This window comes from Cladophialophora psammophila, assembly GCF_000585535.1.
Source record: "Cladophialophora psammophila CBS 110553 chromosome Unknown aczJe-supercont1.6, whole genome shotgun sequence".
NCBI lineage: Eukaryota > Fungi > Ascomycota > Eurotiomycetes > Chaetothyriales > Herpotrichiellaceae > Cladophialophora > Cladophialophora psammophila.
In genome coordinates this window covers 1,423,632-1,448,236 of record NW_006912927.1, presented here as the reverse complement: position 1 = coordinate 1,448,236, position 24,605 = coordinate 1,423,632, and the positions used below count along the sequence as shown (strand labels likewise).

Below are 24,605 nucleotides of genomic sequence, written 5' to 3'. Positions count from 1 at the left end.
TTATTTGTTCGTCCGTGGCTTATATGCAAAAATGATTCATATATAGATACTAGATGGCTTGCCTGGAGTAAGTATATAAACGTCTCTCCTCCCTCCCTTCTTCTTTTCTTTCCCCCCAGCCGCCGGTTTGCTGCTTGATAGCGTTCAGCTCCCATCTCCATCGTCTACGGCAGCATGGCTACTCGCCGTCTGTCTTCCCTGGTGGGCAGCACCAAGAATGAACCCTTTGACTCTGCCATTGCCAACGAAACCCAACTGGCCCAACTGGGCTATGAGCAAGGTATGGCCATATATGAACTCTCTGTCTCTCTCTCTCTCTCTCACACACACACACACACACACATCAAGACTCATTGCTGACTGCCTTTCCACAAAAGAACTCAAACGCTCATTCTCCCTCTTGGGCATGGTCGGATTCAGCTTCTCCATCGTCACCTGCTGGACCGCTCTGGGAGGCACGCTGATCGTGGGCATCGTTGCTGGCGGGCCTCCCGTCATGGTCTGGTCGTGGGTGGCAATCTGTCTGCTCTCCCTGACCGTCGCATACTCGTTTGCCGAAATGTGCTCGGCCTATCCCACTGCCGGCGGCCAGTACAGCTGGGTGGCCATCCTGGCTCCGCCCAAGTACGCGCGCGGTGCCGCCTTTGTGACCGGGTGGTTCATGTGCACGGGCATCGTGGCCATGGGCGCCGTCAACAACTTTGTCAGTATTATTCCATTGATTGATTGATCGATTGATTGATTGATTGCGCCCGTTTTTCAAAAAGACCAATTCATCATGTGTCAATGCAAGAAGGCTGACCCGGACTAATATCCATGTAGCTCGGCGCAAATTTCATCCTCGGAATGGCCAACCTGAACAACCCGTCCTACACCATCGAGCGCTGGCACACGGTGCTGGTGACATACCTAATCGCAGTGCTCGCCTCCCTGATGAACGTCTACTTGTCGCGCTGGCTCAATCAGATCTCCACCTTCGCTGTGGCGTGGAACATTCTCAGCTTCTTCGTCGTCATCATCACCATCCTGGCCGCAAACGACCACAAGCAGTCGGCCAGCTTTGTGTTTTCTGATTTCCAGAACCAGACAGGTTTCTCCTCCGGCGGAATGGCCGTCATGATCGGTCTTTTGCAGACCCTATTTGGTACGTTACGTTCACAGACCCCCACCCCCCTCATGGCCATATCATCTTCTGACAAATATCTCCGGCAGGCATGTGCTGCTACGACGCTCCTAGGTATGGATTGATAGATAGCCCCTTGATTTCGGTCAAGTACGCCGTGCTGTTTAGAATCCCGACAAGCTGACCTCTTTTCTCTTGACAGCCACATGACGGAAGAAATGCTCAACCCAGCCAAAGAAGCGCCCCAGGCCATCATTCTCTCGGTCTACCTGGGTGCGGTGACGGGCTTCGTGTTCCTGATCTCTGCCTTTTTCTGCATCGGCGACCTAGACGCCACGGCCACGACGCCGACGGGGGTGCCGCTGATCCAGATCTTCTTCGACAGCACGGGCAGCGTGGGCGGGGCGACGACGCTGGCCGCCATGATCACCGTCATCATGCTCATCTGCTCCAACTCGCTGATGGCCGAGGGGTCGCGCGCGCTGTGGGCCTTTTCGCGCGACCATGGCCTGCCGTTCAGCAAAGTGTGGGCGCGCGTCGACAAGAAATCCCAGGTCCCCATCTACGCCGTGCTGCTGTGCGGCGTGCTCCAGGCGGGTCTGAACAGCATCTACTACGCGTCCTTTGAGGGCTTCTCGACCGTGATATCCATCGCCACGTTTGGCTTCTACCTCTCATACGCCGCGCCCCTGTTCGTGCGCCTGTGGTCGCTCGCCACGGGATCCAACCCCGCCGCCACGACGATCCGCGGCGGCGTCTACACGCTCGGCAAGTGGTCACCCTACCTGAACCTGCTCGGCCTGCTGTTCCTGGTCTTTGCCGGCATCGACTTCAACTTCCCCCAGGTCGGGCCCGTCACCGCGGGCAACATGAACTACTGCAGCGCTGCCTTCGGCGTCATCGGTCTGGTGAGCGTCGTCACCTGGGTCCTTGACGGGCGCAAGAACTTCACGGGCCCCCAGACCCCCGGCATCGTGAACGCCATCGACGCTGCCACCGCAGTCGGTGATGGAAAAGGGCTGATGCCCGGAGAAATAGCCGATGCCGATGGTGACGGTGTGGGCAGGAGCGACGAGAAGAAAGGGATATCCATCGCCGGCCTGCCCGCCGAGACCAAAAGTGTCGACGAATCCTCCGGTGACGAGAAGATCGTAGGGGATATTGGCAGGATCGCTTGAGTCAATGTGAACCGAAGCGAATCGAATTGGATTGTACGAGTCACATTGAACGAGTGAGTCTAGTGGGTGCAGCGTAGAGAGGGTGAGTGAGTGGCGGTGGTATATCAATCAAATCCGTATTCACGTGGCACTCACTACACCAGCGACCTCGCGAGACACACTGGCTCACCAGTAGCTACACACATACGCACACGCACACACACACACACACACACACCAGCTATGTGCCTGTCTGTACATTGACTTTCTGTACACTTTAGACATATAGACATAGAGATGTATGCAGTAGGTATACGGGTAGACTATCTGGGCCATCTACATAGCTAGATATCTACCTCTATAATTAATGAATGGTCCATCGGGTGGACGCTTTTTGTATCAAGTACGTGACATCTCACACTAGGTTTAGGGGACTAGACTCTGGCAGAGTTTCGTACTCTATCTGGTCGCCCCTTGCCAGCTTGTACCGCGGCCCCTCAGGGACATACACATACATACACGTAGAAGCCGACGGCCGTTGAGGGGCCCTAATGAGGTTAAGAAATCAATCAGTGACCCATGCATGCCACTGTTCCCTTCGTCTCTGTTTGTTATCCGAATTCCCGTATCATCGAAGTTTCTGTAATGTAGTTACTCCGTGCGTGTCATGATAACAACTAGTAATGGTGACAATATCCTTTCTTGGCTCTTTTTTTTCTCCCCATTCACATACCCTTTTCCATTGCCTCTCATCTATGTACTTCGTGCCATCTCACCCCCTCTTTACCGTGGAAGATAGAGCTTTGCTGGCGGTGGCGGCGGGGGAGGTTTGGTCTCAGCTCCCGGCGATGGTGCGTTGCTCTTCTTCGGGCGGTGAACGAGCGGAAGTCTCTGCGAGCGGAGAGGACTGCTAACATGATCATCGCTATCGCCATCGTCCTCGGCTAGCTCGAAAATCGATTCATGACGCTTCTTCCTCTTGACCTTTGGCGTTGTCAATGGTGTAGACACTCGTCGCTTGAGCTTACCTTGTCTGCGTGGCGTTCCGACGTTATTGAACGTCGGACCTGGCTGGTCGTCGTTACTCTCAGGAAGGCTTGAGCGGTGATTCAAGTTCTCGATATTACGAAGAGGTTTTGTTGTGGGAGAGTCAGGCACGATGTCATCTGCGCCAACTCCACCAAAGCCAGGAAAGTTATCCGTGGTAGAGCGTCCTGGCGAAGCCGATATTCCAGACAAGGGAAGTCTTGAACGTCCACCCAAAACAGCTCCGCGATGCTTCGTAGTAGGCGTCCTTGACGACGCCCAGTCAATACCAGAACGAGTTGGCGTGAATCCCCTGTCCTCCTTACTGAAGGCAGCTTTCGGAGAGCTTCTCGGGTCGGCATCGGTCAGCTCTCGCTGTGATTGAATTAGAAGTCTATTTTCGGGAGGCTCTGAAGTAGCTCTGGGGTTCTTGGAAATTCCTGTCGTTCCTGTGCCTGCAGACTGTGATGCCGAGAGTGGGGATCCCGATGATAAGCGTTTCACTCGTATACGTAACGCCTCCGCGGACTGTGGTGACCATTTCTCAACTGCAGATAATACCTCTTCGGAAAGTCGTTTGGTTGGATCTCTCTTCGGCGATAGCTCATGATGCATGTTTTTTGGAAATGGCTTATAAGGCGGCTCGATCGGAGAATGTGACTTGCGGTTGCTGCGCTTGGCCGAATCTCGGAGACCTAGTGAGCGCACCATGTTCCTAAAAGACCCCTTGTCCTGAAATTCAATCACTTGTGACTTTGGAGTCCGTGGTTGCCAGTGTCTGATTGTTCGTTGATACAAGTCCTCGAAATCGTTCTTGTGCGTTTCGTTAGAGAACCAAGAATGGTCGAGAGCTTCTTCAGCTGTCATTCGTGCGTCCTCTTCGAGCACCAAAAGATTCTCAACGAACTCCCTTGGACGTTGTCTAACCGCTTGCCATTCCTTTGACTCGCGAAGAAATTGCAGATTGCAATCTCGGGCCAGTTTTTCCGAATAGGTGTTTGTGAGAGGGTCGCAGAAAGCCAGGCCTCCCGTGAGTAACACGACTGAGACACAGCCCACGGCCCACATATCCACGGCTCGAGTATAGCCGGGTATTTCCGGCTTCGGGTTACTTTGTGCATATCCCAATATCTCGCTAGACGCGGTCAACGAAGGCCCATTCGGGAGGAATATCAAATACGTACGGCGCTGCATATTCGCGGGTGCCTATAATCGACGACATCCGGTGCAGCTTGCTCTCGATTCTTCGAGCTGCACCAAAATCTGTCAAAACCACTCGGCATCCCGCGGCCAGGCTCGTCATGAGAACATTATCGGGTTTGATATCTCGATGTACGATGTTCTTGTTGTGAAGAAAACGTAAGGCCACCAGAATTTGTCGAATGATGACGGCCGCCTCGACTTCGAGCAGTTTTCCATTCTTTGATTCAATATAGGAAAATAAGTCACCGGCTGTGACGAGATCTTGCATGATGTATCTGTGCTACGCTGTTAGCCAGTCCTTCAGATTCGGTCGGATCGCTTACATTGTATTGTCTGTGATGTACACCTTCTCGATCCCTACAATGTTCGGCTGCAAATTTCCAGTCAGTTTCGTCCAAGGTGTTCAACATAACAGAACTTTACATGACTGATTGAACCAAGGATTTCCACCTCACGATAATAGGCGCGTAATTTTCTCTCCAAGGCGTTGTCCCTCTTCTGCTGGTTGGCCCATGCTTTAATCTTACGCATTTGGACTCTGCTATCGACCTCGTCGGCCGCAGCGGGGTTCTCTGGCCGTCCGAATTGGCGTTGCGATCGCGGTACGAGTTTTCGCAGGTCGACGACCTTGCATGCAACCTGGCGTCGAGCCATTTGTTCGACCGCCATGTATACTCGGCCAAAGGCACCCGCGCCCAGGAGCCTGTCTGTGAGAACATAGTCTTTGCGGAATTTCTGCCTTGGTTAGTTCACGTCTTAGACAAGGTATCTTTCAGCCATTACCGCCATCTCGGTCTCTTGTGTGTAGTCGAAAGCCTCATTCATTGCATCGCCGGGAACGGCTGTGAAGATGATGTGTGTTTGACCACTCAATCGCAAAACATCTTTGTCACTCAGAAGGAAGCCTCCATTACCCTTTCCTATGAGTGACCCATTCCAATATGTGCCATTCTGGGACAGGTCTTCTGCATAAACCAAGGTGTCAATTTCGTAGGGCTCATCATTTTCGTACACTACGGTGTAGATTCTGAGGTGCCGTTTTGAAATGTAGGGATCGTCGAGCACATATTGACTAGATGGTGAGCAGGTACTCAACACGTAGCTCCTGATCCTTACCAGCGATTTTTATCGCGACCAACCACAATCTCGAGGTTAGGATATATCTTCTTTCCTGCAGAAGGCTAGTATGACCACAGACAACCCAAGCACGAAGACGACTTTGAACCCACTGCCCAGAATTTTGCCCTTCTGGTCCTTGTGGATGAGAGTCCCGGCAGGATTTGGTCTGGAGGAACCACTTAGAGAGCTGCCGACACGGCGAACGCCAGAAGCACAAAGAATGGACATTGCAAAGGAGAGAAAGGAGTCAGCTTCGAAACGCAATAGAGAGACACCCTGTACATGAACACGGATCAACAGCTGCAAATGGAAAGACTTATGACACGACCTCGAAGTCAGGATTGTAAATTGCCGTTGGCAGAAATGTCATTTAGCATCATCACCACGGCTGACAAGCGCCAGCGTGCAGCGAGAAGGCAGGGGGGAAAGAGTGCACTGTTCAATCGGACAGACCAGGACTCGGTAAAGAGGTCAAGAAGGTTCATTTGACAAACGTGATCGATGACCGCATTGAGACTTTAGTGCGCGACAAACGCATCAAAACCGCCAAGGGATTTCTGGCAGCTTGCACACAACAAAATTCCCCCGCAAAAGCTGCTCTTGTGTTTCCCGATCCATCATCTCATCTAGCAACCTCATCCTCGAAACCAATCTGTACGTTCCACACCACCACTCCTTGAGTCGAACAAGTGTATCAAGGACACATGCTGACATACATCAGTCTCAATTGAGTGAAGATGAGAGCCAAGTGGAGAAAGAAGCGAGTTCGTCGCCTTAAGCGTAAGAGGAGAAAGACCAGAGCCCGCAGGTATGTCTCAATGCTCCCTCGTCTGCGCAGACGCGGTGTCTAATGGTTGCCTACAGCAAGTAATCGCGTCAACTGCTCCATCGCGTCTTCCCTCTCGACCAATGTCAACGAATCTTCAACCTCTAGCTAGCTTTCGACGTCAGAATGCGGCAGCAACTAGTTCCCTCGACCACATCGACCCTGTGCGTTTGTCATGAATTGTTGTATGGGAGAGATGCGGTCCTCGAAGAATCGGCCTTGCAATATCGGGCTTTCACAAATGTGACGTCCGCGCAAGAGGAGTGGGAGACGGCCAAACCTCAATGGAGCTTTATGACGGGTTGCTTATGATGTCTGGGACATACCCAGGAGGTTTCGGTTCGCAGAATACCTTGACAATGTGCATAAGTCCCATGGCTCTCCGTCCTTCAAAGCAGAGCTCTTTACACCGCCAAATGTCCTTCGATCCTGTCACAGAGGGCAGTACTCAAGCCATGACTTAGATAGTCAATACGATCAATTGAGCTCTGAATGTCTTTTCTCTGCCGTGTGAATTCTGGTTGTAGCTCTCCCCTCTCATTTACATGATCTCTGTGCCTCTTACTAGACATTGTGTGACGTCGATGGGATCAGGTGAGGCAGAATATCAGCTGCAGGGCAGCTCACGTGAGTTCTTTTCTCTAGAACGTCTGCTGTCCGCGACTTTGATTCATTTCGGCCTACCGAACTTTCAGGTTCGGAAGGCTTCTTGCTGAGATTTTAATTTCTGATCTATTACTTCCAGAGGCGCAGTACGATCTTGAGGGGTCTCGAAGAAAGTGTGGGCGTTTTTTTTTTAAACGAAGAGACGCTATATAGTAACCGCTGAGGATGGCCCCGGATAGGATAGCGACCACGATATCATCCCCGTGATTCCTTTTAAAATGGTGCCCAACCATGGGATTTTGGTTGCTATGCTCTGGGACAGCAATTAGATACGATACAGCCGTCATAAGTGCAATCATGTTCTCGCAGTGTCTCAAAATTATTGAGCAAGAACAGTGCTGAGCTGTGTCTCGGGTGAGTATTAGAGACAGAACGCCCCCAGTTCTCTTTCGACGTACCTTTTGTGTTCTACTTGTGTGGGATTGGAAACAACGGATGCCTTTTCGTTTCTGAAAGTGTTTGGAAAGGAAGAACTACACTCGCTGGTCATCGTATTGTAACAAGGCAAAGTGGCTGTGCTGTGCTGGGCTGGGCTGGTAGAGTGGTAGCAGGAGGGAGAGTTGTCTAGTCACATGTCAAACCAAAATGGGCTGGTAGGGGGAGTGCGGAATAGTTGACAGTGCTGGCAGAGAGCCATTCTTTACAGTTTGAGGAGAGTATCATGAATTCCATGGCTTTTTTAGTGCCGTCTACCTAATTCCTGAGTGTTTTATCAGTCCTGTCCTGCTCCTCGATGCCGCCGCCGTGCTAGGCGTTCGTAGCCCTAACCGCTGCCTCTCTGGGTGGTGTTGGTTGTGGTGTTGTCTTGTCAGCGCCAACCAGAAACGCGTTCTCGATTCCCGACCTGCTGGACAGGCCTCTGTGCGTTGTTGCACGCGCACGCCGAACCCTGAAGTGCTCTGTTATAGTATCGATCGCCGCCTCGCAGATTGCAAAGAGAATTGAGCTATCCGAACGTCTGATACTGCCGACGAACAACAATCTTGTGGGCCGCAGCGAAAGCCAACTCAGAGACAAAACCGACGCGTCGTGTCTAGATTGGCGAACACGTTTTCAATCTAGCAGACACGGAGAGAAACGCAATATCGATGACAACCAACGCCTCCGGTACGCGCCCGACGGCACAACTGAATTGAAGACATCCTCGACGCGACACCTCTCCACCAAAGTGAGTCTTGAGGAGTCGCAATCAAGCCCTACCGGCATAATCACGAGTGTCAATTCATATCAAGTACGCCAATGCTGCTGTAGCATATGCCTCAGTCCCAGTCATCAGAGTAGGTTGTATCACAGGTGCAAAGAAGGAGCTGTGGTTGCCTAGAGTTTGTGTTAGAATTGGTCAGGATGTGTGGTGATGGGATTTAATGCACCGGGGATGTCTTCCACCCTTCCATTCTGCACTGCATTGTCCCACTGCTGGGCGTTAATGCCGCCATAGTTCCAGAAAACACTCGGAATTGACAAGGGAGATGTTAAGTTGGCAAAGTCCTCGCTACCCGTGGAGATGGTCGCGTCTGTGTCAAAATTTCCGCCAAAGTGGTTCTTCATCTCCCTCGACACAACCTCAGTCGCGGCTTCATCATTATAAAGCAGCGGGAATGATCCGATGTGCCGAATTAGTGGCGGCTTGGGGCTGCCAAAGGCTCTGCACTCTGCGTCGATGATGCGTTCAACAGCCTCTCTCACTTTCTGCCTTGCTTGCGAGCTGAAGGTTCTGATGTTGATTTGAAGTTCGGCCTCGTCACTGATGATATTCGCGGCCGATCCCGCATGCAAGGACCCAACTGTGACCACCACGGTCTCGCGTGGATCGGTTTCGCGGCTTACTATAGTCTGAAGCTTCATTACCGTGCTGCTGGCCAAGACCACAGGGTCGACAGCAGTATGTGGACGGCTTCCATGCCCACCACGGCCATAGAGAGTCACCAAAAGGCTGTCGGCTGCGCTGCCCATCACTCCCTTCCGAGTCTTGATCGTTCCTGCTTTCATGGGCATCACATGGCCACCCAAAGCCACGTCCGGTATTGGGATATGATGTCTCGTGGCGTCAAATAGGCCATCGTCGACCATAGCCTGAGCACCGGCACCTCGTTCCTCGTTGGGTTGAAATAGTACGACAATGGTACCACTCCAAAACCCGCGGCTTTTGGATAGAAGTTCTGAGGCGGCTAAAAGAGAGGCAATATGCAGATCGTGGCCGCATGCATGCATAACAGGCTTGACGATGTTATCGGAAAGATCCAGAACGCTCTTTGAACTCGCAAACTCGAGACCGGTGCGCTCTAATACGGGCAAAGCATCCAACTCTGCCCGCAGCAGAACGGTTCGCCCGGGACCGTTCTTGAGGATACCGACAACGCCGTACCCGCCGATATGAGTGCGAACCTCAAACCCGAGCAACGTCTTCAGACACGTCGCTACAGCGTTCGCAGTCTCCTTTTCCTGAAGTGAGAGCTCCGGATTAGTATGAAGTGTCCGGTACAGGGCTTCATAGCGGCTCATATCCGGGATATAGTCAGCGATGAGCTTTGAAATGCTTGAGCTGTCTGTGACCTCCATGACTGGCATCTGTCAAGTCCATGAAACTCGGCAAATAAAAACTTGAGCCAGGCACTACCGTGATTTTTGTGAGTGGCTAGGAGTTTATGGATGCTGGATTTTTGTTAACCCGGGATATTGAATATCCAGCTTGCGGGGTTGTTGACGGTTTGCCGCGATGCCCAAGAACGCCCTAAGCCCACCTTGTTACCACTAATCCTGATTAGGAAGGCTGTCTTTTCACAACGTTACACGGATTCGCCAAGAAGTGCGGCACGCATTCCTGTCACCTGGTGCTGCCTTAAATTCAGACTGCGGTACACAAAGCCCGTCGAGAATGAGATGAGGACTGCCAGCAACCTACAGAACCAGGCTCACTTTGAATCTTTGTCAAATCTCTAGCCCCGGCTCTCGAAGATGGCGAGTCCCCTCACCTACCCCAAGGCCAAGGGCACGACTGTCAATCGCTACAACAACAGAGGTAAATTCAAGTTGTCAGTGAGGATTCTGCAATCGTGGCGCTGATTAATCTCTTTTGTACAGCCACATACGATGTCAAGGCCATCCATTCCATCGTCAACGAAAGCTCGGTGCTTCACGTCGCCTTCGCTCCCGATGTCGAGGACCCGTTCCCGGCTATTCTACCCATGATCGGGACAATGGGGTCCTTTGACTACCCGAGTGCTGGTCTTGACGAGCCATTGGACTGTTATCTGCACGGCTATGTTAGCTCGCGCATCATGAGGCTAGCTGCATCTTCGCCACAGGGTTTGCCTGTCAGCATTGCTGCAACGAAGGTCGACGGCCTTGTTCTTGCCCTCACGCCCAACGCAAACAGTTACAACTATCGAAGTGCGATACTCCACGGCTATGCCAGTATTGTTGAGAAAACGGAAGAGAAATTGTGGGCGATGGAGCTGATCACGAATTCTGTTGTTCCAGACAGATGGAAGAACTCCAGGGTCCCACCGGACAGCGCGGAGATGCAGTCCACGAAAATCCTCAGGGTCAAGATCACTGCAGCAAGTGGCAAGGTGAGGGAAGGTGGTCCGCATGACGAGGCGAAGGATACCACGCGAGAGGACGTGACAGGGAGCACCTGGATCGGAGTGGTGCCTGTTGTGGAGAAGCTTTGCGAGCCGATACCAGCCTCCCAAAACAAAATCGGCGAGCTCCCTAACTACATTGCAGACTATGTTGCAGATATGAACGCTAATGCCGAGGCATATGCATTGAATGCAGCTCGATTACCATGAGAGCGGGAAGCCTTCTGCGCTGGAAGGCTTGGGATTTCGTTCCCGTAAGAACAGCGCTGCCAGAAATCGCAGCATAGCTAGCAGCGTTCTTCCCTGATAGAAGGAGAGATACAGATATTCAAGACACTTCAATGGAGGGTCAAAAGTCTTACACATTGTGGTACACCTTCCCGTGCAGACCAGTTTACATGTCTACTCGGCGCTAACCGACAGGGCCTGGCCATCGAGCAAACCGTGAACAGCACAGCAGGTACGGCGATCTCAATCTCAGGCCACTCATTCCTGCCCGGTAGCGGCCACAGCTGTATCTGTAAGTGCCTCTGCTTGCCCTTCAGTGTACGGAATGCCTGTAAGCTGCACCAGTAGGTCAAAGGATACTACAGGTTTTAACTCCATAACTGGTAGGAGGAACGCAGAAAATCAGCCATGCGTCTTGCTCTATCTTCGAGAGAGAACTTCCCCAGAAAGAATAGTTTTCAATTGCAGCGGCGTGTTGATCGGCACCATGAATATCAAATATGGTTATGCAACGTGGATGACTCTCTTGATTGCGTATCCCCTGTGCCCGGATTAGAAAATGTCCCTGTGGTCCATCCCCTCATTCGTTTTGCGAACTTTTTTTGTTAAGATGCGTCGGGGTAGCCTTGACCGTCCGCGGCCTGCCACGCCAGACTTGCCTGATATGCCACACGGATCGGAGCGAGGATCTGGTTGAGGGCATTCCCGACGGCAGCGACGATATCGTCGTCAGAAAGCTTCTGGTCTGCCAGATCCTGCATGATCTGGTCGAATGAGGTGTAGTGTCTACTCTTATGCCCCCCGTCATGCCCCTCTCCTGGCCCAGGGGGACCAAAAGTGAAGACCGTCCCCGGTGGCGCGGAGGGAGTCCAGAACGGCTCTGCAGCGACAATGCCCACGCCGTCGTTCGGGCCCTTTACGCGCTCCTCTGAAGGATGATTTTCCAAAAAGGGGGAGGAGGAGCGCTCCATCTGCAGCTGGCTGAAGGGGATCAGGACGTCTCTCAGCGTGGCCAGGACACCGTTTTTGGAAACTTCAGTGTTTGAGTGGTACCCGGCGCGCACCTTCTGGTTGACGGTTTCAGCGTCGTCGAGAAACATGATCTTGGTGTGTGGCGGATGCGAAGAAGACATCTTGTCGCCATACAGGTTCGGAAGCATGGGATTCATGAGGCGTGCGCGGTTCCTATACCCCAGCTGGGGTAGGAATCGTTCAGCGAAGGCGAAAATCCCGCGCTGTTATATATGCGGGCGAGATAGTCAGCCTCCATTCCATCCATCCATACCGGGTCTGAAGTCTGGGAATTTTGGGTAGGACTTACCTGGTCCGTGCCTCCCAATTGGAAATCAACGTCCAAGTGCTCTTCCGCCAGCGTCTGCAAACCCGGGCAGAGCATCGGCGCCAGCATGTCCGGGTTGTAGCTCCGGTCCCAGGCGTCCCTGACAGCCTGCTGCGGCACGAGGGTGCAAAGTCTGCACTGGTCAAAAAAGAACCTGGCGTTGGTCTGGTAGGAGGATTCCGTGGTAAACTTGATGTTCGAGGACGCGATGCCCAGCACTTCCAGCGCAGCTTCAACCGTAAAACGATAGTAGTGCATGCGTTGGACCACTTGTTCCATTGGATACTTGACGTTGTCAAGGAAAGAGTAGACATCAAGGAGGACGACAATGATCTACTATTGGTCAGAGAGCAAGCATTCAGGTCCCAGAGTCCCAAACCTCGACTCCTGCGCGCAAGAAGTCTGCAAACTTCAGAAGCGGGATAAGATACCCGATGTGAGCTTGGAATAAAAACACCTTAGTCACCCTGTTCAACGCCACTGCCTGCTACCTCCACTCACGTTTTCCTGTGGGTGAGGTGACTGTCATTCTCAATCAGCAGCAGCCCCTTCATCCGCATGAGCCCGATCGATATACGTACCCCATAAACCAACCGGGTTTTTTCCCTCTCTTGCGAGAGCGGCATGGATTAATTCAGCGCCATTGATATTCTCTGCGGGGATTCTTCTTGTAATCAAATGGAAGTTCTCGTCAAGTTTTCGACGGCTTGCCATGCTCGCGGCTGCAGAAAGCAAATCTGAGAAAGGACGGGCTGCTCAAAACACATATGAATAAATGAATTGAGGGCCTACTTGAACCAGTTGCAGATTTGGAATTACTAAGATGTGTCTTCTTGAAAGCTTTCAAAGTAGTTCTTCCTGGCCAACACACAGTCGCCATGGCTCGCCCTGGACTACTGGCTCCTCATCCGCATCCAGGGACTTTGACGGCAAGGCCCGCCAGATACAATAACGTGCTCAAATGGCAGGGGTTGAATGGAAGTGTTTGGGCACCATTTCAGCCGGTGTAACAATCGGGCGACTGATAAGGCATCTCTGTACAGGAACGAGGAGTTGCAGCATTGCAAATGGAGAGCAAGTGGGTCCATTCACCGACGGCGTTGCGCCTTGCCATGATAGTTATCTGCCTCATGCCCAGACCAGCATGTTGTCGAATGAGTGATAGCGCCAGCTGGTCATCATTTTCATTTCCAGATGCGGAGTGGACAATGCAGAAGTACTCTGTTAACGCTGGGGGATAGATGGTGTCCTAAAATGAGATTAGTTTGGACGTCGGCCCCAATATGGATTCCAAAGCATCGGAGCATAGGTTGAGTCCTTGGCAACTGTTTTGAGCGCAGATGATGGGGTTGACGGGATGACAGCCCTCCTTGTCGCGGTCTTTCTCGCCAAAGAATCGTGATACATGGTGACACTCGAACTAGAAGCTAGGGAGACTAGTTAGCCTAGTTCGAAATTCAGAGAATGGTAACATCCTCTTCGGACGGATATTCCAGGGCTGTCGCTTTCTAGCCCGTTCACATCTCACAGCCGGCGTCCAAGGCAGAGTTGCTGAAGTCCTCCACAATGGCTTCACAATGGCTCTTGTAGGCCGGCATATTCCAGACCAGGGGCTCACGTTTCTTCAATAGCAACCGCTGTTGTGGAATAGCGTTGACATGTTTGATTCGACGTAGTGTCGATCTCTCCAATTGTCGGCCATAATCTTCTGTCCACCTCCGAAGAGCTGCATTTTCCGACCAAAGATCGCTCGTCGGTCCGCCGAGAACGGTAATAATTGCTTTGGTAGCAAGCGGGAGTAGGTTGAATGGTTGCAACAAGAAGATGCAGTTCAGCGGGCCTCTCTCAAGATCGTCCTCGTTGATATGCAGAGGGTGAATCATACGTGGCATGGTGCCATCGCATTGCAGGCTTACACGAGGTATGCGAACTCCTCTTTTCAGGGACTTGCACAGCGATAACAAGGAGTCCCACAGGTCGGATATGCATTCAGGGTATTGGAAGGGGTTAATGTCGAATCGAAGAGAGGTTTCCGCGAAGTCCACTCCGTGAAGGCATGGTACATTGCACTTGATGCGCCCCGAATCGTGTATGGAAGAAAAGCATAACTCTTGGCCGCGCAATTGTTCTCGGATCTCGTGGTGTGTTTGATGGTTACACAGCATGATCTTCATTGGGCAGCAATGTTGGCTGTCCTGAGGGGTAAGCTGAACATCCAGATAGCCTTCACTCTGACCAAGGAGTGCATAATTGTATATCACGTTGCGGATCTCCCGAGGTATCTGAAGAAGGAATGCCGCTTCTGAGCTGAGGTGATGTGCTGCTGTATTGCGGTATGGTGGTATCATGGCGCTTCTGTCGTCCATGATGGACCTTGAGCACTACTAGCTCACCGGCAATGGCATCAGGCCACCAGGTGGCACCGACAACGTATGACATGTGCTGAGAGAGTATGTTCGCTGCACAAAGACGAGAACAGCGCAGAAGTCAGAAAGACATCGCCTTATGAATTGGTGGAGGAAAGCCGTGGTGCTCGTGGGCGCACACCGTGGCGGTCAATTGGTGCGGAATGCGGGTGCCAAGAGCGCCAAGATGTGTAATGACAATCGTAACTTACTAGGAAGGTTTCGGGTATTCTGAACTGAGACATCACCAGTCCTGTTGGCAATCAACCTTGAAGCATGTGCTTGCGTCGAGACACAGGTGTTCAACCCAACATGGAGGGGCACTGCTCGAAGTGGCTGTATAGTGGGTGATTGTGGTTCTGTGATCTGGATAATTGAGAATATCCCAGAGGCAGGGGCAGAGAAGGAGACGTTGATCAGCAAAACCAGCATTTCCTCAACGGAATTCTGAGCGAGAAAGCGGGACTGTGTCATGGACCACTCTGGAGGAGCGCCACACTTATCAGGACAAACATTCAGTATCTATGGAGTAGCAACAGACCCGATACTCATTCCGAGCACAAGTGTTGGATGCTCTGGTATTTCCCTGTGTCTTCAAAGTCACAATCTTGCCAATGTCTGCGATCGAAGCTATTGTATCCACATATCTCGCAAAGCATGCTCGGGCCTGAGGAAGTATGAAATATAGTACCGCTCACCCGCTCCATCTCCTGTTTGAGTCACACGATGTTTCGGTGAATGAAACTTCAACCCAGACAAGCGTTGCAGAGAGTCTGCAACGTTGAAAAGAGCGTATTCTGGCACGGGAGCTGTGAAGGCCCATGCAGGGCCATCGGGCTGCTCAACTTCCAAACCCCATTGATTGTAGAACAGCATTGTCAGCGTGCCACTGTCAGTGTGTAGATTGTCTCCGACTTGGCTAAGTTTGTCCAAGGTTGGTTCTGATATGAGCTTCAAGCCTGAGTCGCTGGCTTCTCCCTCACGGTGTTTTGACTCAAATCTTTGGTCGCCGAGCAGTCCAAGAGCATCGGAGAAAGATGACAACACAGTGAGACAAGTAGAGTGGCAAAGTTTTGAGAAACGATCAACCAGCTCAATTTCTTCTTGCATCACGGGGGGGAGCGGACAAGTCTGTTGAAGGACTTCGTCATAAGCCATCTGCAAGATTAGCTACTCCCACAAACTTCAAGAAGAGGGGAGGGCTGGCCCAGCTACCTCAAGTGTCTCGTCACAAGTGCTCCGTTTATAGCTACATGGGTCATTTAGCTTTGATCGCAATAGAAGCCCATTTACCACTTACCCGCGATCTTGCGATGGATTCTGCGAAGCTCTGTAGAACTTCATTTTTTCCTCGCTTGGCTGGTGAAAGAAGTCCTCCGAAATCCGGTAAATGCCCGGCAACATCGCAGATATCTGCCCTCCAATCAAATCGTGCTGGAGATTCAGGTAAAAGAAACCCGTCGAACGAGCTGCGTTGAGCAATTTCTCTAACTCGGTCGACTCGTGTGAGCGTAAAGCTGCCAGGTCAACGACTCCGAGTTTGGCAACCCTGTCGGGCTCGTCGCTCATTTTGGATCTGGCGATCTGACACGCTTCCGGTGGTCTGAATCAAGATATAGAAGTGATCGAAACTGTTGGGTTTGGAGAGTTGAAAGAACTGAAGAAAGGGTTGGGAGATTGCCCGACTTTTCTGAATGGCACCTTCTTCATCACCTTCAGTCACCAAACAGATGAATGCACTCACAAGGGCAAAAGCTCCTTTCACGCGTCGAATAGACTTACGCCACAGCATCGCTCACCTTTTAAAAGATATTAATGACTTGATCTGCATAGTCGGGCGTTGCATACTAGGGACCGTGCAGCCCCTGCCTCAATGAGCGGACGCAGGACTACTGTGACGGTGGTTCAAGAGAAGACGCCCAACTGGATGATGGTCATTTTCCCCCACTCTGCGACGCTCATATCATCGGCACATGATGGCGAGCAGGCCCTAAGTGCCGATTTGGGCGCCCTTGAGAAACCTCAATAAGGTCAAGCTGTGGTGGAGCAATGCGAATGTCTGTAGGCATATTACTGATTATCCCCGCTTGATGACATGTTAAATTGAGAACTCGACGCTTCTCTCCAACCGAGGAGTAACAGCGATACATGATGAAGGTGGAGGGAGGTGTTGCACAGGACCTCCACATCTATCCCTGTTCGCACGACGCATACTCGTCTTGATTGCAGCATATCAATCTGCCGTCGATAGCCGCCAGATCCGCTTTGATGTATCTTTTGATTTCTATGAAGATCCGTAAGAGAGTCATATCACCTTTCGGCCGCCAATAGACAGCATCACGTTGTGTGAAGTGCTCAGTTTTGAAGAAACAGTTCAACCCGATACAAGTCGTCTCGGAAATGTGCTTGAACAGAGAACTCTCAAGGCCCACCAAGGGCCCACATGAGAAGGCCAACTAACCCCGAGACAGTTTGGTGGAAATGAAGCGCTAGCTCAAGTGGGTTAGTTATCAAACCGCTTATGGACTTCGTACCTCGTGGGTGTACAACAAGGCTCTGTCACACAAACCTTCCGTCTCGTTGCACTAAGACTTTGTCATACGAATTCCCCCTTCTCGTTCCACCAACATTGTCAACTGATGTTGGAGGTGGGGAGGCCGTGGTCTAGCTCGTAGAAACGCCCTCGAGAAAAATTCGCACAGCCTCATGCAGCTGCTTGCAGGTGGTCATTTCAATTGACTGATGCCGAAATTTCAAAGTCACGAGGTATTGCAGCGCGATGGATTGGGAGCTTGGCCTTAGGACTGGCAAAGGGGGTTTTAACCCAGAAAGACCTTTACAAAGAATGGTTTGGCAATCGATCCTCCTTAGCCTGCAGTGATCAGTCTTTGATTCTAGAACGCATACTCCTCTATCGTATAATTTGGTCGCTGACCAGCTGATGGAACCATCCACGCAAATATGGATGCTGGAACTTGGAACCATATTGCTACTGCTGGGGGTTGCCTATTACTTGACACGACTTCGACTCCATCAAGTAATACAATGTCGGCAACAATTGGAAGGCCCCTCCATTTCACACGCTCTCGCCCTTCGAGCCATGAAGCATCTATACCACAGTTTACACCACCCTGAAGAATTCCCTGATGCTAAAAATTGGGCACATAAATGCCTGGACTCGCTTCTCTCCCAGACGGGCAATCTGGCTCGACAGCACTGGGAACAAAATAGAAGCGAAAAGGTCGACCGCAGCATCCTTTGCCTTCGAAATTTCTCAAAGGAGGGCTTACGAAGTTTCCTGGAGGCGATAAACACTGAGACCCAAGATGAGTGGGAAAGATATGTTCTTGGAAGAAGGGCGGGCAACCCACGAGAGTTGTTCCAAACCGTGCACGAAGCTTCCCAATGGATCAAAAAGATAAGCCCTGTGAAGCTCGTTGACGGAGCCTGGCTTGGTCATTTGCGTCTCAGCCTGATGCCTTTCTCATTCCAACCCGTCCTCAGGGATCTCTGGCAGATTCTCTCCGAAGAGTTAGGTGACGGAGATATGGCCAAGAACCATGTCTATGTCTTCAAGGAACTGCTTCTGAGTGTCGATCCTGAGTTCCCCGATTCCGACAGTGAAGACTTCATTCGTTCCGCGCACTTGACGGACAACTTGTCCACCTGGAATTCTGCACTCGCACAGTTAACCATCTCGTTATTTCCGCAAGATTACATCCCCGAGATCCTGGGATTCAATCTGCATTTCGAGCTGGTCACGCTGGAGACAATGAAAGCAACCAAAGAGCTGAAAGAAGTGGGTCTCGATCCATGCTACTTCTTCCTGCATGTTTGCATCGACAACACTGACTCCGGCCATTCAGCTATCGCCTTCCGCGCAGTGTGTCATTTCATGGATTATGTCCGTGAAGTAGAAGGAGAGGCGGCTGCCAGACGAGACTGGAAGCGGATACAGAATGGTTTTTGCCTGTCACAGTTCTCAACCAATTTGGAATCCCCTCCAGATGCCTTCCTCTCGAGGGAGCAGGAAACAAAAATAGTGGATATTTTGACCAACAAAGTCCGAGCTTCCAGAAAAGTCCACTGCAACAGTCCTGCACGCATCAAAGGCCGATTGATCGGAGAGTGGTTGGATCCCCAAATGTGGCAGTCTCCAAGCTGGCGACTTGACTTCTTGGACGCTTTCAGCTGCGCCGAACAGTGGATATTTCGCGGCGATGGTCACCGCAGTCGCTTTATCCACCTTGTTTCTCCCGGCGGTAAGATGTTTGGCTCATTCACTGTGGACGAGCTCGAGGTTTTGAGAGAGTGGATTGACAATTTATCACCTAAAGATGATTTAAAGACAGAATATCTCCGGGAAAAATCACAATCGCTCTGTTCCGAGCACCTATATCCTGAGCAAGATATGAGGCTGTCGCTGAAAATATCTTCGAACGACAGCCTTTTCTATGAGAGGGTTCTCCCGCTTTGGTTTGCAGCTTGCAGCTTGCTAGAGGGGTTTGTGTCAATTCCAACAAAAGCCGCCACACAGCTCGCCTTGAGCGTGCTGAAAGTCCTCCGAGCGCAGAACGGATTTCGAGACTCTGATCAGGATTTCGCGCCGACCAATGCTGCAGCTGAACGAGATCCTTTCCACACACTGAGCAGCATAGGCTTAATAATGATGGAATCTGCAGGGTTTGGCGGCGTGTCTTCGCTCGCCCAAATCCTTGAAATGTGGCCGTTAGATTTCTCGTCCAAGATGGTTGAGCTGTCCCGAAGGCCAGAAGAAAACAAGGCTATCCTCATTGGCATGTCTCTGGCGTTTGCCGAGTTTCACGCTCAAGTGAGCTCCTCTCAACTTCTGGAGCGGCCGTGGGGTGAGGCGCTTCGGATCATTGCTGAAAGCGAAATGCGCCACTTAACCTGCTGCCGTCAACTTTTGGAAGAAAACGAAGGATATCGACGTCAACTCGAGGCCGGATATAAAATCGCGACTATAGAAATCCATAGAAGCATCAAGCACGGGGATGAAGGTTTGTAGCTAGAGCAATCCAGTGTGATGGTAGCAATGCATTGAAGTGTTTATGAGGTAGAGTCTTCAGGTCCTGGATGAGAGCATTCTTGGCCGGAGCCTGTAAGTGTGACAGAAACAGAGAGCGAAGAAAAGGGTTAAGTAGCGGATTTACGCACCGAGCCCCGAAAGTTGCCCGACACCTTCGCTAAACCTTCTTCGCCGGTGCCCTTCGGCGACGTCTGGCATTAACACGTCTTAGAGCAATTTACCGCCGAGTCGCGTAGGTCTTAGTAAAGGAACCACACTTCACAAAAGGACCGGCACAACCGGCAGACTCGCCACACAGAAAGGCCAGGGGTTAAATTTCTCTGTCGATTCCATGTTCCGTCCTCTGGCGTTGATTCTGTCGAATCAATTGCCGTAACAGTCAAGGTTCGAACATTGTCTGAGAATGCTCACCCCCGAATCCGTTCGCAACACACTGAGGAGCAAGCGCAAAGGACAAAATGTGAGACCCTGCTACCCATGCAGACAGAGAAAAGTCAAATGCAGCGACTCCAGGCCTTGCAGCAGGTGCGTTGAGCGTTTGCATGAGCACCTTTGCTCATATGAGCCGCCACCAAAGCCATTCACGACAAGACCTCCGGGAGGGACCACGAGACGACATTTAGGGGCATATGGCTCCCAGACCAGATCCCAACGTGACGAAATCCGGCATGCCTCTACCCTGAACCAGGTCGCCGACACATATCAGAGAGGAGCCGATGCTGACCCTGATGCTGATGGTGCGACACCTGCAATAAGTGTCTTCCTTGGTGAACAGTCTGTCCCTTCCTTTGTCGAACAACAGATCAACCAGATTTCGACGTCTAGCGACGAAGGTGCAGCTGAGGTCAGGCAGACGGCAGTACCCATGCTGGGGCTTCAACCATCTGAACAGGAGCTTTTCCCTTACTGGCAACCTTATGATGACTATGCTCAGAATATCTCTGAAGCTTTGCCAGACAAGACTGAGATCCTCGAGTCAGTGACTGGCCCTTCCCTTTGTTTGGTTCCGACTCAACACGATATATGACAGAGCCTGCAGGAATGAAATCTTTTGGTAACTTTGAGGATGGCACTGACAAGGCCGTAGGTTATTCTCCCGCTATATACATGTCGTTTATCCGCTTAATCCATATCTCCTAGACGTCGGACGGTTTGAGATTGAGTTGATCCGGTTTTTAGAAGCGACGTCACAAAATTCTCAAAGCTACCTACAAGGATCGAACCCTGCCTGGGTTGGGCTCTTATTTGCGGTCATAGCATCCGGACTTCAATGTTCTCGTGTACGCACGCCTGAAGATGTACTGAAATGCCGTCGTTACAGTAAGCTACCATTAACGAGCATCGATTCGTGCAGGTCACTGATCAGTATAAGTTTCTACAGCATTCCACTGTTTGCATCTTGCTCAAGGATTTGTCAAACCCTCAATAGACTGCATCCAGGCCCTTGTGATCATTGTTCATGTCCTACAAAACGAGCTGCTCACCGAGGCTGCTTGGACACTTGTCGGGCTGCTAAGCCGACAGGCCCAATCGTTGGGATTGCACATGGCCAAAGCCAACCCACAACAAGCCCGGAGTCAAGGAGTCGAGCAAATCCAACTGTGGTACGCGCGAAACATGCTTGTAGCGGCCCGGTCTTCATTTTCTGACTGTGTCCAGGTGGATCATCATGTGGCAAGATAGTCTCCTATCACTGTGCTTCGACCGAGCACCTGCAACTGCCGTCAACTGTACGGACCCAGTCCACACCCTGATGGCTGGCGACCAAGAACTGGGATATCGAGAAGCAATGTGCGCGCTCTGTCATCTAACCTTGAAAGTCAGCGCTCGCCGCTATGCCTTTGATATGACGAACTCCACAGACCCCAGCTACGAGAATATCATGCGGGATTTTAACATGGTCGAGCAAATCAAATCGAAGCTTCGTTCCGAAATAAAAGCGCACGGTAATTGCAGAACCGTCCAAGATCTCGTCCATTACACTTGTTTCAAACTACATTCATCGTTTGCACAGGGGGCCCTTCTGCGTCCGTCCCTGAACACCAAGAATTGGCGTTATCTGACCACAGTGCAAAGGCAAGACCTAGCCACCAAATGCATCAATTCCCACAAGAGTTCGCTGGACGCCTACCTGAATCTGTTGGCGATCAGCACGAGTGCCAAGCGTTCGTGGGCAATGTTGCATAACGGCCTTGCGTCGGCGCTCATCCTGGCCATTACGGGCCAAATCAAACACGACCCCTCCGTGGCAGCCATGTTAGAACGCTTGTTCACGACCCTGCAGGCTAACTCTCCTAGCGATACTGACGCCAAACAACTATGGGATCCTCATGAGAGAGGATTGCAGGCGCTCCAGCGGATGTACGAACGTCAGACTCTGGGAGCGGCTTCCTCTCACACGCCTATCGCGGATCGCGGCACACTCCCATCTCTATCTACCGCTGCGGGTATGGCTGGTACCTCAGGTCCTTCCGCCACGGAGATCTTTGAGGTGGACTATTTCGCGTTCGATCCGCAATCGATGGGGGAAATATCTGCCTTTCTTCCCAATAGTGGCTCATACGGCGATCTCATGGTTGACGACGTATTCGACTCCGTCTTGTGGGGATCAGGTTGATTGGATAAAATAGAGAAACAAAGAGCAGCAAGGAACAAGGAACATCTCTTTGCCGTTGGCCATTACTGGCGCCGTTACCGGCACTCCTGCACTCCTACAGCCACGATATCATCAAGTCGAGAGATGATGGCGATAAAGGTACCTTTCATAATGTTGCGAAGAAGGCTGTTCTATCGAAGACGCACACAACAAGGCATAGTCGGGGCTGTCACCGGTATCACAACCAAACTGTCAATGAGCGGCGAATGGCCCCTCAACGCGTGGAAATTGAGGAAGTTGAAACGACTCTATGCACCCATCAAAACTCCCCGTATAAATGGTCCTGCTGCACTCGGCCCCTTTGTTTTAAAAGCCCCAAGCCGACCATCGCTCGTCGACACTCTTCTGGAGATTCTCGGGGTAAGAGTGCTTGAAGTCTGCCAGCTCCCAATCTTGACCGCCGGTATACTCTGCGGGGAGAAGAGCGTCAGAGACCACCTTTCCGCCTTTATGCGGCGCGGCGGTGCCGTGGCCCATGTACGGAATCAACGCGAAGCCTCGGCAGTCCTGGTAGAACAGTTCGTCGGTCTGCGGTCTGCATCGGGTGGAAAACGCAAAGAGCACGTCCTTGAAGTCGTACACATCGATGTCCTCGCCGACCAGGACCAGTCGGTGGATCGTGTACCCGGCCTTGTGTCCGTAAACGAGGTCCCCGACCAGTTTGCGGAAGGCTTCGGGCGTGAGGTTCATGTCGGCGAGTTTCTTTGTGTCGACTTGAAGCGCCACCCAAGTGACTTGGGTTTCAAAAAGGCCCATGGCTTCCTTGATGGGCAGACCATGGTCTTGGCAGAGTTGGCGGATTTCGGCAGCGGCTAGGGGCCCGATCATAGTTTGCTAAGAAGACCAAGGCAAAAGGGGTCAGTTTTCTTGGTCTTTCGTCATCTTACATAGTCAGGAAAGCGATGAGGTTGGGTGTCTTTGGAGCTGCCCGACTTACCGTTTCATCCGTGATTCTCCCGCAGTTTGATACCGGAAGGATAGCGTCTGTGCGATGGGTGATTTTATTTACAGTGTAGACAGGCTGCAGATGGGAGTCACCGGGAAAGACGTATCCGTGCATTTCACCAAAGGGACCCTCGGGCGCCAGCTCCGAGACCGACAGGGTACCTTCGAAGACGATCTCGGAGGTTGCTGGTACGTACAGGTCGTTTGTCTCGCACTTGACGACGTCTAGCGCCGTGCCGGTCATCGCGCCGATGTAGTCAGCCTCGGAGAGTCCGCTGGGGAGAGGCATGCTTGCTGCCATGATGGCGGCGGGGGGCACCCCGAAGCATAGTGCCCACGGGACATCCTTGCCGATGGCTTTCCACTGTTCCCGGATCTGCCAGATGTGTTGAGGCTCGATGACCAAACCGACAAGATGGTTCTTGTCCTTCACCATGGCCCTCGCGATGGACCAGTTTGTCCACGTTCCATCTGGAGACTGGATGACATGCATTCCGTATGTTTGGATGTATTTACCGCCGTCAGATTGGTGGAGGAACGGGGCGGGAAGCTTTTCCAGGTCAAACTCGTCCAGGATGTGCGCCTTGCAGGGCCCCGTGCTGACGACCTTCGGCGGGATCGGAGCCGACGATTTCGCAGAGAGCATTTTGTCCAAGATATCCTTCATGCCTGCGGTAGGTGGAAGAGCGAGGTGGCGCGCCAATCGAGCATATCGCCGTGACGGATCACGTCGCAGGGACGCCGGGGCTCCCAGGATTCTCCAGAAGCCATTGACGTTGCCCTTGAGGTTGTTGAACAGGGGTGCTTTGCCGTCGGTTTCGCACACTTTTCTGATGATAGCGGCGGCCTCGAGATAGGGGTCGATCTCGTCGTTGATCTCGACCAAGTCGCCGTCTTCCTTGAGTGCCGACACGAAAGACCGAAAACTCAGATGAGCTGGACCGTCTGGGGGTTGCGTGAATGTGCTTGAGACCATGGCTGGAAGTTACGGGTCCTTTGGATAACTCTTTTCTTGCAATGTTTGCTGTGGGATGTCTCTACGCTATAGTATGTCGATTAAGATTTGTGCCCCAATATATACTTCTCTCACTTGCGAGAGCTCCTGCGACATTTTTATTTCTCGCTTTTACGCCTGTCCTTGCCACAGAGGAGAACTCATTGTCCAGGGTGAGCATGTCCGCAAATACAGGTGAGACAGAGAATTCATGGCTGACAGTGCCATAATCTCTGACCGCCTTGATTACCACGTAAACACCAGCGAGGATACAAAATGCTCGT

At 51.8% G+C, this 24,605-nt stretch overlaps 10 protein-coding genes across 10 annotated transcripts; 4 read left to right on the top strand and 6 right to left on the bottom strand.

Moving 5' to 3' along the window:
- Positions 1-174: 174 nt before the first annotated feature.
- Positions 175-2,301, top strand: A1O5_04861 (uncharacterized protein; the record flags this gene model as incomplete). Its single annotated transcript, XM_007745465.1, has 5 exons — positions 175-280; positions 378-703; positions 823-1,144; positions 1,213-1,237; positions 1,326-2,301. The coding sequence occupies 5 exons, from the start codon at positions 175-177 to the stop codon at positions 2,299-2,301; spliced, it is 1,755 nt and encodes a 584-aa protein (XP_007743655.1).
- A 762-nt stretch (positions 2,302-3,063) lies between these two features.
- On the bottom strand, positions 3,064-5,856 carry A1O5_04860 (CAMK protein kinase; the record flags this gene model as incomplete). Its single annotated transcript, XM_007745464.1, has 7 exons — positions 3,064-4,441; positions 4,491-4,784; positions 4,833-4,879; positions 4,933-5,244; positions 5,293-5,581; positions 5,626-5,680; positions 5,739-5,856. 7 exons carry the CDS (start codon positions 5,854-5,856, stop codon positions 3,064-3,066), a joined length of 2,493 nt encoding a protein of 830 aa, XP_007743654.1.
- Positions 5,857-8,342: 2,486 nt separating this feature from the next.
- Positions 8,343-9,679, bottom strand: A1O5_04859 (hippurate hydrolase; the record flags this gene model as incomplete). The annotated part of the gene is made up of 2 exons (XM_007745463.1): positions 8,343-8,437; positions 8,491-9,679. The coding sequence occupies 2 exons, from the start codon at positions 9,677-9,679 to the stop codon at positions 8,343-8,345; spliced, it is 1,284 nt and encodes a 427-aa protein (XP_007743653.1).
- A 396-nt stretch (positions 9,680-10,075) lies between these two features.
- A1O5_04858 (uncharacterized protein) lies at positions 10,076-10,914 on the top strand (the record flags this gene model as incomplete). The annotated part of the gene is made up of 2 exons (XM_007745462.1): positions 10,076-10,139; positions 10,202-10,914. The coding sequence occupies 2 exons, from the start codon at positions 10,076-10,078 to the stop codon at positions 10,912-10,914; spliced, it is 777 nt and encodes a 258-aa protein (XP_007743652.1).
- A 623-nt stretch (positions 10,915-11,537) lies between these two features.
- On the bottom strand, positions 11,538-12,985 carry A1O5_04857 (uncharacterized protein; the record flags this gene model as incomplete). The annotated part of the gene is made up of 5 exons (XM_007745461.1): positions 11,538-12,167; positions 12,254-12,604; positions 12,651-12,712; positions 12,773-12,793; positions 12,853-12,985. 5 exons carry the CDS (start codon positions 12,983-12,985, stop codon positions 11,538-11,540), a joined length of 1,197 nt encoding a protein of 398 aa, XP_007743651.1.
- An 803-nt stretch (positions 12,986-13,788) lies between these two features.
- On the bottom strand, positions 13,789-14,163 carry A1O5_04856 (uncharacterized protein; the record flags this gene model as incomplete). The annotated part of the gene is made up of 1 exon (XM_007745460.1): positions 13,789-14,163. One exon carries the CDS (start codon positions 14,161-14,163, stop codon positions 13,789-13,791), a length of 375 nt encoding a protein of 124 aa, XP_007743650.1.
- Positions 14,164-15,306: 1,143 nt separating this feature from the next.
- A1O5_04855 (uncharacterized protein) lies at positions 15,307-16,245 on the bottom strand (the record flags this gene model as incomplete). Its single annotated transcript, XM_007745459.1, has 3 exons — positions 15,307-15,834; positions 15,892-15,925; positions 15,977-16,245. The coding sequence occupies 3 exons, from the start codon at positions 16,243-16,245 to the stop codon at positions 15,307-15,309; spliced, it is 831 nt and encodes a 276-aa protein (XP_007743649.1).
- Positions 16,246-17,776: 1,531 nt separating this feature from the next.
- On the top strand, positions 17,777-19,705 carry A1O5_04854 (uncharacterized protein; the record flags this gene model as incomplete). Its single annotated transcript, XM_007745458.1, has 1 exon — positions 17,777-19,705. The coding sequence occupies one exon, from the start codon at positions 17,777-17,779 to the stop codon at positions 19,703-19,705; it is 1,929 nt and encodes a 642-aa protein (XP_007743648.1).
- Positions 19,706-20,203: 498 nt separating this feature from the next.
- On the top strand, positions 20,204-22,343 carry A1O5_04853 (uncharacterized protein; the record flags this gene model as incomplete). The annotated part of the gene is made up of 5 exons (XM_007745457.1): positions 20,204-20,251; positions 20,415-20,701; positions 20,814-21,046; positions 21,099-21,330; positions 21,386-22,343. 5 exons carry the CDS (start codon positions 20,204-20,206, stop codon positions 22,341-22,343), a joined length of 1,758 nt encoding a protein of 585 aa, XP_007743647.1.
- Positions 22,344-22,688: 345 nt separating this feature from the next.
- A1O5_04852 (uncharacterized protein) lies at positions 22,689-24,303 on the bottom strand (the record flags this gene model as incomplete). The annotated part of the gene is made up of 2 exons (XM_007745456.1): positions 22,689-23,216; positions 23,320-24,303. 2 exons carry the CDS (start codon positions 24,301-24,303, stop codon positions 22,689-22,691), a joined length of 1,512 nt encoding a protein of 503 aa, XP_007743646.1.
- Between the last annotated feature and the right edge of the window lie 302 nt (positions 24,304-24,605).